The sequence below is a fragment of the Pleurodeles waltl genome, chromosome 7 (assembly GCF_031143425.1).
Source record: "Pleurodeles waltl isolate 20211129_DDA chromosome 7, aPleWal1.hap1.20221129, whole genome shotgun sequence".
NCBI lineage: Eukaryota > Metazoa > Chordata > Amphibia > Caudata > Salamandridae > Pleurodeles > Pleurodeles waltl.
In genome coordinates, this window is record NC_090446.1 from 356,989,895 (window position 1) to 357,003,054 (window position 13,160).

Genomic DNA, 13,160 nt, shown 5'->3' on the forward strand with positions numbered 1-13,160 from the left:
GCCACAATTTAGAGGGGGGTTTCGAATGCAAACACCAGAGCCTTCCACCTCGCAAACCAGACCCACCTATCAGGGACAATACCAGAGAGGAGGGTTTCGTGGCTCATATAGAGGTGGACCATTCCCAAGAGGAAGGGGAAAGTTCCAAACACCTAAGACAAGTCAAACTAAACAGTGACTTCAATGTCACAAAACCCCAACACTTAACACCAGTGGGCGGGGGAGACTTACCTCATACTACCAAAACTGGACACACATAACTACGGACGCATGGGTCCTAGCCATTATCCAACATGGTTATTGCATAGAATTCACAAATTCCCACCAGATGTGCCCCCACAATATGTCCAAACAACACTTAGACCTATTACAACTAGAGGTCCAAGCATTATTACAAAAACAAGCAATAGAGTTAGTACCCAACCATCAGAAAGGAACAGGTGTCTACTCACTATATTTCCTAATTCCAAAGAAGGAGAAAACGTTAAGACCTATATTAGACCTCAGAACACTGAATCTCTTCATCAAGTCGGATCACTTTCACATGGTAACACTTCAAGACGTGGTTCCCTTACTAAAAAAAGAGGACTACATGTCAATGTTAGATCTCAAGGATGCCTACTTTCACATACCCATACATCCTTCTCCCTGAAAATACTTAAGGTTTGTAATACACGGCGTACACTATCAATTCAAAGTGTTACCGTTCGGGATAACAACAGCCCCAAGGGTATTCACAAAATGCCTTGCAGTAGTAGCCGCTCACATAAGGAGACAGCACATGCACGTATTCCCATACTTGGACGACTGGCTAATAAAAACCAGCACTCAATAACAGTGTCTTCTTCACACGCAATACGTTATAGAAACTCTACACAAACTAGGATTTTCTATAAATTACCAGAAATCACATCTGCAGCCATTCCAAATACAACAATACTTGGGCGCAACACTCAACACACAAAAGGCGATTGCCACTCCAAGTCCACAAAGGGTCCAAGCATTCCAAAATATAACATCAAACATACAGCCAAACCAACACTACCAGGTAAGGTTTGTAATGAAACTTCTAGGCATGATGTCTTCATGCATAGCCATTGTCCCAAACGCGAGATTACACATGCTGCCCTTACAACAGTGCCTAGCAAAACAATGGACACAAGCACAGGGTCAACTCCAAGATCTAGTGTTGGTAGACCGCCAGACACACTTCTTGCTTCAATGGTGGAACCCTATAAATTTAAACCAAGGGCGGCCATTCCAGGACCCGGTGCCTCAAGACGTGATCACCACAGATGCTTCCATGATGGGGTGGGGAGCACACTTCAACCAGCACAGCATACAGGGACAATGGGACAATCAACAAAAACAACTCCACATAAATCATTTAGAACTGTTGGGAGTGTTTCTAGCATTAAAAGCATTTCAACCACTAATAGCCCACAAACACATTCTTGTCAAAACCGACAACATGACAACAATGTATTATCTCAACAAACAATGAGGGACACACTCGTCACAACTGTGTCTCTTAGCACAAAAAATTTGGCATTGCGCAATTCACAATCACATTCGCCTAATAGCACAATACATCCCAGGCATTCAGAACCAGTTGGCCGACAGTCTCAGTCGAGATCACCAATAAACACACGAATGGGAAATTCATCCGCAGATCCTACAAGATTACTTCCTACGCTGGGGAACACCAAAAATAGACCTATTCGCAACAAAAGAAAACGCAAAATGCCAAAACTTCGCGTCCAGGTACCCACACCCACAATCCAAGGGCAATGCGTTATGGATCAGTTGGTCAGGGATATTTGCTTACGCTTTTCCCCCTCTCCCACTTATTCCTTATCTGGTAAACAAACTAAGTCAAAACAAACTCAAACTAATACTCATAGCACCAACCTGTGCTCGCCAACCGTGGTACACAGCACTGCTGGCCTTATCAGTAGTACCTCACATCAAATTACCAAACAGGCCAGATCTGTTAACGCAACACAAACAACAGATCAGACACCCGAATCCAGCATCGCTCAATCTAGCAATCTGGCTCCTGAAGTCTTAGAATTTGGACACTTAGACCTTACACAAGAATGTATGGAGGTCATTAAACAAGCTAGAAAACCCACTACAAGACATTGTCACGCAAACAAATGGAAAAGGTTTGTTTACTACTGCCACACTAATCAAATTCAACACCTACATGCTTCCGCAAAGGACATAGTAGGCTACTTATTACACTTACAGAAGTCTAAGTTAGCATTCTCTTCATTTAAAATACATCTCACAGCAATATCTGCCTATCTGCAGATTACACATTCAATATCGCTTTTTAGAATCCCAGTCATCAAGGCATTTATGGAGGGACTAAAAAGAATCATACCCCCAAGAACACCACCAGTACCTTCGTGGAACCTTAATATTGTATTAACACGACTCATGGGACCACCATTCGAACCCATGCACTCTTGTGAAATGCAATACTTAACTTGGAAAGTAGCCTTTCTAATAGCTATCACATCACTTAGAAGAGTAAGTGAGATACAAGCATTTACTATACAAGAACCCTTTATAAAAATACATAAACATAAAGTGGTTCTCTGTACAAATCCCAAATTCCTACCAAAGGTCATATCGCCATTCCACCTAAACCAAACAGTGGAACTCCTAGTCTTCTTTCCACAACCAGACTCAGTAGCCGAAAGAGCCTTACATACATTAGACATAAAAGGAGCACTAATGTATTACATTGACAGAACAAAACAATTTTGTAAAACAAAACAATTGTTCATAGCCTTCCAAAAACCCCATGCAGGTAATCCTATATCCAAACAAGGCATTGCCAGATGGATAGTTAAATGTATTCAAACTTGCTATATTAAAGCAAAAAGAGATCTACCTATTACACCAAGAGCGCATTCCACTAGGGAAAAAGGCGCCACAATGGCTTTTCTGGGGAATATACCTATGGCAGAAATTTGTAAGGCAGCCACCTGGTCTACGCCTCATACATTCACAAAGCATTACTGTGTAGATGTGTTAAAAACACAACAAGCCACAGTAGGACAGGCTGTATTGAGAACATTATTTCAGACAACTTCCACTCCTACAGGCTAAGCCACCGCTTTTTGGGGAGATTACTGCTTATTAGTCTATGCACAGCATGTGTATCTGCAGCTACACATGCCACCGAACGGAAAATGTCACTTACCTAGTGTACATCTGTTCGTGGAATGAGACGCTGCAGATTCACATGCGCCCTCCCACCTCCCCGGTAGCCTGTAGCCGTTGTTAGTTGAATAAGAATTGTAAATTTGTAAATAAATATTATTTTAATACACATTATGTACATACATACCTACTCCATTGCATGGGCACATCTAGTATACTCACAACTCCTACCTCACCCTCTGCGGGGAAAACAATCTAAGATGGAGTCGACGCCCATACGCAATGGAGCTGAAAGGGAGGAGTCCCTCGGTCTTGTGACTCGAAAAGACTTCTTCGAAGAAAAACAACTTGTAACACTCCGAGCCGAACACTAGATGGCAGGATAATGCACAGCATGTGAATCTGCAGCGTCTCATGCCACGAACAGATGTACACTGGGTAAGTGACATTTTCCATATATATATATATATATATATATATATATATATATATATATATATATATATATATATATATATATATATATATATATATATATATATATATATAAGGGTTGCCTCTCTAGTATTTTCTGATCCTTTGTTTTAAAAAATAAAGTACCTTCATTTTTATACAAGCAAGTGTTTTCCTTCTTGTGTGTTAGTACTGTGTGACTGTAGCGGTATTGCATGAGTTTTGCATGTCTCCTAGATAATCCTTGGCTGCTCATCCATAGCTTCCTCTAGAGAGCCTGGCTTCTAGGTGCTTCCTACACTTCACTGAGAGGGGATACCTGGTATAAGGTGGAAGTACCATAGGTACCCACCACACACCAGTCCAGCTTCCTACATTGGTGGTGCAGAGGTGGGATAAGCACTTGCAGTTGCCTTACCACTCTTTCACTTGGTGCTTTCTTCAAGAAAGACCATTTACTAGTTAAGTTTACACTTATACCTAGTAGCAGGGATAGTCTCTTAAAGTTTGGGTAAGAGAGGGGTCGGGCATAGCCTTTGCACCAAACTTCTGTAAAAAAAGAGACTAGAAGTTAGGGAGGTCAGGCACACCCTAAACCACTCTAACATGTCTTCAGTGCCTAGCACATCTCAGAACATGGATTCTCCCTATGAGGATCTCACATTGCAAGAACTGAGGGAAGTGTGCAAGAGCATGAATCTGAAGACCAGTAGGAATCCTAATAAGACTCTGCTTCTTGGCCTGCTCCTCCAGGATGACCAGGAACAGCTTGTAGCCAGAAGGAGGGGAAGGAGGGAGAAGAGTCTACCCCCCAGTGTTAGAAAGAGAGGATCTGCACACTGAGGAGGGTCCCTCAGAGGATGAGAGGGTCTCTAGTAGTCCCACTAGTATAGCTGGGAGCACTACAGGTAGTGCCAAGGGTGTCCATGTTAGTAGGCACACTTTTGTTCCTGGGGGACTAGTGCAGAGGGTTACCAAAACTAGGGACAGATCCTCATCCTGCCACTCGCATGTCACCTCTGTATCAGAGTGGGCCAACTGCTCAACTCCAGATGACTCCTTAGATAGGGAACTTAGGAAACTAAGACTGGAGGAGGCCAGGCTGAGGCTGCAGCAGCAACAGCTAGCCCTAGAATAGGGAGGCCTTGGCAGTGGAGATAGAGGCAGGGAATGGGGTTAGCACCCCATGGTGGCAGCTGTAAGTTTGGTTTCTAGGAACCTTAGGTCAGGGAGGACTCTTGATTCCAGAAATCTTAGTAAGGTTGTTTCCCCCCCCCATAGAAGTTGGGTGATGTGATCCAGAAGTGGTTTGCTGCTCTGGAGAGGGTCTGTAAAGCTCTGAAGGTCCCCTAGAGAAAGTGGGATGCTATTCTTTGGCTCTCCTTCTCAGACAAGGGTAGAGATAGGCTTCTTACTGTCAGAGAGGAGGATGCTGATAATTACACAGTTTTAAAGTCTACTCTGTTAGAAGGAGTTGGTCCTACCACTGAACAGTACAGAATTAAGTTCAGGGAGACGAGGAAGGATGTCTCCCAAGATTAGGATGATTTTGTGGACTGCTCTGTGAAGGCTTTGGAAGGCCGGTTACATGGTAGCAAAGTCAGTGACTATGAGGGCTTGTACAATCTGCTTTTGAGAGAGCATATACTGAACAACTGTGTGTCTGATTTGTTGCACCGGTACTTTTGTGGACTCTGATCTGACCTCTCCCCAAGAATTGGGAAAGAAGGCAGACAAATGAGTCAGAACAAGGGTGAGCAGAAAAGCTCACACTGGGGGTGACAAGGACAAGAAAAAAGAATCAGGTAAGTCTCAAGACATGGGTGGGAACAAAAGAAAAACTAGAGAGTCTTCATCAGGCTTCATTGGGGGTGGGCCCAAATCCTCTTCTTCCTCCCACAGCAAAAAGCCTTGGTGCTATGTCTGTAGGAACAAGGGCCATAGGCCAGGAGATAGTGTCTGCCCTAAGAAAAGCATCAAACCACCCACCACTACAGCCCCCACCTCTTCCACTAGTGCCCCTAGTAACAACAGTAGTGGTGGTCAGACAGCAATAGCAATTCCAAGGGTGTAGCTGGGCTCACTTTAGGAACTATGGGGGGGGGGGGCTAGCTTAGTCAGGGGAAACTACTGAGGCTGTTTTAGTCTTAGATGGGGCATTGCTTTTGCCAACCTTCCTGCCTGTCCCCTTAATATGGGTAAGTACAGGCAGCTGCCCCTGATAAATGGTGTTTAGGCAGACGCCTACAGGGTCACATATGCCAGTGTCACTATGGTGACTGAAAAACTGGTGTCAGCAGTACCAAGTGACTGATGCCCACAACAACACTGTATGTCACCCCATGGCAGTTGTTGATTTCAGCTGGGGGGTTACTGCCCCAAAGAAGGTTGTAGTGTCCACAGACTTACCTGTAGAGTGTCTCCTGGGGAATGACTTGGAGACTTCAGCCTGGGCTGAAGTGGAGTTGGAGGTCCATGCAGCAGTGCTGGGCATCCCAGGGCATATTTTTGCTTTGACCAGGGCTCAGGCCAAAAAGAAAAAAGAGAGAGGAATCTTGAAGCCGGGAACACTGGCCCAAGATGCTCCCAAAGCCAAAGGTAGGAAAGGCAAAAAGTTGCCCACTACCCCACCGTCCAGTGATGATTTCCCCTTTCAGGAGGAGGAATCCACTCCCTTGGTAGAACCTACACCAGAAGAGTTAAAACCTAATACAGCTGAACTTGAAGGTGCAGGGGGGCCTGCCAGGGAGGAGTTCAGTCGGGCACAGCACATCTGTCCCACACTGGAAGGGTTAGGCAGCAAGCTGTCTTTCAGGAAGCAGGTTATGTCCGTGCCACCCACAAGGTAAACTGGGAGGACAATCTCCACCACCAGGAGTTTGGTAGTACCTCTGAAGTATAGAGAGTTTTTGTTGAAACTGGCGCATGACATACCCCTGGCAGATCACTTGAGGCAAAGCAAGACTTGGAACGGGCTTGTCCCACACTTTCACTGGCCCCACATGTCTGAAGATACAAAGGAGTTTTGTCGCTCCTATGTCACCCGTCAAGCCAGTGGCAAAACAAGTGGCACCCAAAAGGCCCCCCTAATTCCACTACCAGTGGTGGGGTTCCCTTTGAGGGGGTTGGGTGGATATTGTTGGCCCCCTAGTCCTTCACCAACAACCACCTGCAATCCAGCTTCCAGCGTGGGACACCTTTTGCACGCATCAGGAACTCTTCTCCAGCTTCTGTGTTGCAGTGCTGACCTGTCTTTCTTCTTCATTGACAAACTCCAAAAGGTACCTCTGAGTGGATAGTATCTCCTACTACCCCTGGACGCCACAGACACTTCTGGACTTGGTCCCCTATCTCCACAGGTCTCCGTCTTTAGTTTTCCACAGTTGGTTCCTTGCAGACTGTTCTGGGTGTCTTCATTTTCTTCTTTTCATCCTTTGTGGTGGTTTTTGGGGAAATCCAGTATTTCATTCCTGCAGTCCTGGTCACTGGGGGGTACTGTATTACTTACCTGTGTGGTTTATTAGTACTCCCAGCTCCCCTCTACACGATTTACTTACCTAGGTGGGGGCCTTTTGTTTGCCTTCCACTTTCTTAGTATATGGTTTGTGCTCCCCCCTAAGGCTACTATTGCATATTGCTATTTTACACTGTTTTCTAACCTTTGTATGCCTCTTACTGTTTATTAGAGTGTGTGTGTGCGCACACACACACACACACTTTTTTTTGTACAACCAAGTGTTTTCTTTCTTGTGTGTAAGTACTGTGTGAATGTTGTGATATTGCATGAGCTTTACATATCTTCTAGATAAGCCTTGGCTGCTCATTCTGAGCTACTTCTAGAGAGTCTGTCTTCTAGACACTGCCTACACTTCACTGAGAGTGGATACCTGGTATATGGTGTAAGTACCATAGGTACCCACCGCGCACCAGGCCATCTTCCTACAGCTGGTAATCAAGGTCCTTAAACACTTCTTAAAACACTTGTTTCATTTTACTGCACACCTGTACCAGAGCAAAACTTTGTAATTAAAAGCTCATTTAATTTTTCTTGAATGATACTGCTCATCAAAAAGGAGGCTGGGCAGCTCTGTGAGACAAGGCTACACCATACCATGTGCCAACTATTTGTTTATACCTTTTATATTTGTCAGCTTGCTGATCAAGTGGTTCTCAGATATCTTTTCTATGTTTTGTTGCCTTGTAATTAATTTTGTATTGCCCAGAATCTTGTTTCTCCCTCACAAAGTTGTTGACAGTCTCCTTTGTAGTCCTCTGAGATGAGTCCCTTTAAAAGATTTTTCCTTTTTAAAATAGTTTGTTGCTTCCTGTTCACGCCGATGCTGTTTAGCAGGGGTATTATTAATATATCATTGTGCTATCTGTGCTTGAAAAATGGTTAAGTAAGACTGTCTTTTAGTTTGCATGTATTCTGTTTTCCACTCGTACCACGGATAGGTGCACTGTGTGGCTGAGTGTGTCTCTCCTACCGCTCAGGAACGAGTGGTTACTTTCACTGGAGGCGAAAAAGCTTACAATTCGGTTAATGAGCAGAATTCTACTGAGCATTAGCACCTACTGTAAAGAGAGATGTTTCTACCAAGAGGTGTGCAATTTGTCTCTCACTAGACCACAACAACACAGGATTTGAACACTTTTCTGGACTGATGTCTAAAACCTTGAAAAGCATAGGGAAAAACATTAAACCGTCACACTATTGCATTGAGATTGAGGCCCCACTATTATTGATGATACTCAGCTGAGTTTTCTAGATATTTGTGTCTGCATCACTGAAGTGAGCTGTGATGCAGAGAATACAAAGGAGGCACACAGAGAACTGGAGAAAATGGTTATATTGACTGCCCGTTACTCCATTCATAATCAGAAATGCTCCTCAGCTGTCAATGTCAGCAACACCTTCAGGTAACAAGATTTCAGAAAGCTGCAGAATCTCTAGGAAGGCTCCAGGACGGGGCTGCGCTTGGACTGTGAGGGCACAGCCTGGGCATGAAATTGGTGCTTCACAGCATTGGGGAGGTGATGACTTCCTGAGAGGATGAATCTACAGGGTCACTGGCCTCCCAGTGACTGAGCTGTGAGCAGGAGGGAAGCATCACCTTAAGCTGACAATAAGGCAGTGCCTGGTGTGGGCCATCTGGGATTCATTGCCCTGTTGCTTATCTGGGTGCCGCAAACCAAGACAGCATGCCTTGATGGCTCGCACCAACTCCTGATTTAAGTCGCTATGAAGGATAGGTCTGCTTCAAGAGGTATCAGGCAAAATGTGTCTGTGGTGAAAGGTTTGTGAAGCACTAAATACAGCATTCTAGACCTCTGCCCTTCACTGAGTGCTGACCAGGCCCTTTGTTATAAGGCATGCAGGTGTGCCCACAAGAGCTCTCTCTTGATGGAATGCTGTCAGTGGAAGACTGATAGGAGGGAAAGGTAAGGTTTGTACTCCAGGATCACCAAACCCTCATACCCTGATAGAGATGAGAAGGAAACATATAGATCGGAGGGGATCCTATATTTACAGGGGAAAGTCTTATGGCTACTTTAAAGGGGATGCCGAGGCCACATGCATTTGAAGTCAAACATGTTCTTTATGGAGGGCCTCTTGAAATATTTAAGGGGTCTTTTTTCATCACAGTGTAATATGAGCTACTTGGACAGCTGACTATGCAATGTGGAAAAAGCTCCCTGACTTCGAGGAGAGAGCGCACATGTGTCAAAAGTTTGAGAATTGTTAAACTTATTCTGTTTCCACTCTGGAGTTTAGTTGAGCGTCTCAAAAAGGCTGAAGCTGCAGTGAGTAGGAACCTGTGGCTATTAACAAGCAAAGGTTTGAAATTTAAAGTGGAGTATTTCCCCCAGCTTGTGGTGCTGGAGAGTTCATAGATTGTTCTGATAGCACAGTGAATGCAATGCCTGTCGAGGACGTCCATTAATAGGAAAAAGTGTGCACACAGTGCTGGCTGGTGGAATTTACCCCACGGGAGTAAATAACGAATAGTGCAGGGAGGAAAAGAGACGTGGCAAGAGACTTTAGGGTCAATGCTTCATATGTCACTTGTGCAAGGAAATAAAATATGGTGACTTTGTTCCGTAGCTTTGTAGGCTTACGGTCAATGCCATACTGTGACCCCTCCTAGGTTCAAATCACAAAAGTAAAACACATTTTTCTACGAATATTTTTAACAGTAATCAGTGGATTGTGGAATAATGCATAGCGTGTACTTATTGTTGTATTTAAATAATCTGTTCCTTCTGTCCCTCAGAACAAGAGTTGGCTCAGTGAACAACTTGTACTTATTCTTACATCAAGTTTCATTCCATTCCAAACCCCAATTTGGAATATAATGCATGCTGCCTAGTGGCAGGACTTGAAAACGTTTATCAAAGCACCATGAAAATACTGATACAATGCATCTTACTCTATAGCTGGCCACTTTGCTGAATCGCAGTGTCTTTACAGCACTGGAACTTCATACATCTCCTACTGGCCTCTGTTTTGTAAAGATTAATTCGAAAATGTGTATCTTAGTCAGCTTCTTATTTTCTAAGCTTCCCTTTCCCTGCATGGCCCTCGGAGGACTGGATGCAGTATATGTTTGATGTCTGGGCTTTGTTTTTTATTAGCTGATGAGGATGAACTGTGCCTTACTTATAAACGGAGTAGCAATTTGGTGAGTAACTATATTCATGCATAATTTGCACCGAGGGCCATGCAAATCTAAAGTATCAAAGGTGCAGTGGTTGCATTCTTGAACTATCTCAGATGTCGACCGGTACTGGTTTAGGAAAATGGGATCTGATTTAGGGAATGGTACAGAGGCTGACAAAAGGCTTATGTTACATAAGGAGGGACACCACCCTATCTTTGAGGCATTCATCTGTTCACCCAGTTGAAATAAATCCTCTTGGCTCGGACACAAGCATCAGGTGCTTCAAGACCCTTATTGTTCCAGCTTTAAATCTTTGTTATCTAGGAGTGTTCTGCAGTATAAGAAGTAAGTATCAGCGTTTCACAATCTAATTCTTGTTCTCCTTGCAGGGACTTGACACTTTCATATGTTGGTTATCATGTCAGAGTAGGAACATCTTTACAACTGGAGGACGGGCCTCCAGCAGTTTGTTTTCACATCAGCTACCCTCAATGTAAAGGTCTTAGTGCTCTGCATAAAACAATTATTAAGGAACAACCTATCTCAGTTTTAGGGCAGTTTTATTTGGTGGCTGCTACAACTGCACATAGAATAAAACTGGTCCTAGGAAGTTATTTATTGTTTTTATGTTGAAAATGAATCATGTAATTGATGTTCGTCTTGGTTATTAATTTAAAATGATTGATGTTCTAGGACTTTTTAAGTAAGATTGTGTGTGTCTATAAAACAGGTCTAATTCGGATGAACAATCCAGGACCATCAATGCCGCAGAGTGGGAATGTGGCACCCTCCAATACAGTGAGTGGAACCAGTGCAGAATTCCCTCTGAGAATACAGCGACCTCCTTCACAATCAGGTAGGTAAAATCATAAGTGCTTCATGCTAGAAAATGCACTTATGATGGTGGTAGGTTTCTCTGTGTTATTTTTGCGTTACCTTATGTTCGGGACTCAAAAGCCAGCAGTTCCGGTCGTACTGCAGCTTAATTGGCTTTACTGAATGTGAAGCGTCTGGTACATCAAGACACTCCCAGACTCCCATACCATCAGCTTCTTTTAGATACAAGGATTCAGCGTTGACCCCATCATTTTAGGGTTTTTTCAAATACTGTTGTGTTTCTGTCAGTTTTTTGGAAACGTATCAGTCTTTCAGTCCGTTTATAATTCCATTTAACAGTAGGTCTGTCAGAAACTATTAAAGTAGGATCCGTATTACATCTTTAAGTGATGATCTGAATCGGAGCACACATGGAAAAAGTCTATTGTGGTGGATACATCTTTCTACAGATTCCTCACCCTAAGAACAGTTCGCAGGGGTCAGGCTGATCAGGTGGTACCACGTGGCTCCAGACACTGTGCCCCTTACTGGGCATGATGTCACTTGTGTAGAATACGTGTCAACCTGTGTTCTTTCGTCAGTTCCTGTATTCTGCACCTCGTCAGCATGGTCCGGAGCTCCCCCTCGGTGCCTCACTGACAAATCTTAGTTCTGCTTGGACACCGACTAGACTAGTTCATATGTCTTATCCAAAAGTGTCTGGTTTCAAATCTTTTTGAAAGCTGCTGGCAGCACTTATTTTATTGGATCCACGGGACATTTGCATGTGGTGTCTTGGAACTTCCCATGACACCATGGTGTGCAATTCTTGTTCCCTGGGGAATCTGAAGGCCATAAGGAAGTGGGAGTCCAAGCTATTTTTGGCCAAAGTTTATGGAAACACACCAAACACACCCCTAGCCACTTCAAGTAAGTCCTGAGAGAGAGAGAATGGTGTCCTAAAAAATCTTCCCCCCTTAAAAGCGTATGAAGAAAAACTCCTTTTAGTCCCCGTGGAAATTCTCCCATTCCACCACTGTACAGAATGATGGTGCTGTTCTCCGATGGCAGGCTTCTCCTTGCCCTGGAGCCAGTTGCATAGCTGTGAAAGATCCAGCTCTAATATCCTGCTCCTACTGTCGAAAATGCACAGGTCGATCCTTTATGCCAGATCATAATGGGCATTTTTAGGGTGGCTCTGGTACCCTCTGGGCTACTACTTAAGGGTGGTTCCACTCCTTCCTAGTTCAGTAGAGCATTTCTGCCCAGGCAACTCCTGACTCTTTGACCGCCGCATGCTTCAGCCTCAAGAGCTACAAAGACGTCTCAGACTATAACATCACCTATGACCTTGCCTCTGGCCATGCCCAGAGTCGTTACTGGCGTTATCATCCAAGGTGGCTGAAATTATTCTGCTGGAACAAGAGACGGCCTGAACATGCCTTGATGAACAGCTTTTCCCTAGAGAAATGTTATTTCACTCAGCTGGAGTGGTTATTTCGATCTGATTCTGAAGCCAGAAACCTTCCTAATGAAAATTATGATCACGTGAACTAGAGTGACTCCAAGGCAGGTATTCTGATTTCTTCACGCTACTCCAGTTCTGAATTTTATTTTGATTTAAAAATGCAAGTGGTATGGATTTTTCTACAAAATGGACATTTCTTATTCCTCTGTGGTTCTGACAGGGGAGGTCTATTTCTTTACTACTGTGGAGCGTAAACCTGTAGAATCCTGAGAACCTTCATTTGAATCCACTAAGGTGACTTGGAGTAGCGTTGAGGCAGCATGCCTACTTTAGGGTTTAGCATTAAACCCTCAGATTTTACTCTCTCTTATGTCAGTGATGTTCCTATTTTATTTGATCATTTATTTCGTACAACCATCTCGTTGTCTTGAGAAAAAAGTATCTTTTGTTGAGGTGTATTACATTTGCATTGAGGAAGCGGGAGCTAACCACTCTAAATGTATACTAGGATCAAAGTGTTCATTTAAGTATGGAGTATGCTTCTAGACATGTCATTTATTGTGACAAACCACTAATCTTCTTGG

At 43.8% G+C, this 13,160-nt stretch overlaps 1 protein-coding gene across 6 annotated transcripts in view; it reads left to right on the forward strand.

The window, feature by feature from the left end:
• Positions 1 to 13,160, forward strand: part of NCOA6 (nuclear receptor coactivator 6) — a 535,183-nt gene that overhangs the window by 203,223 nt on the left and 318,800 nt on the right. For all 6 annotated transcript variants that reach the window (XM_069243803.1, XM_069243799.1, XM_069243801.1 and 3 more), the window contains one exon: positions 11,023 to 11,148. In XM_069243803.1, coding sequence (XP_069099904.1) covers positions 11,023 to 11,148 — 126 coding nt within the window. The remainder of the gene's footprint in view (positions 1 to 11,022; positions 11,149 to 13,160) is intronic.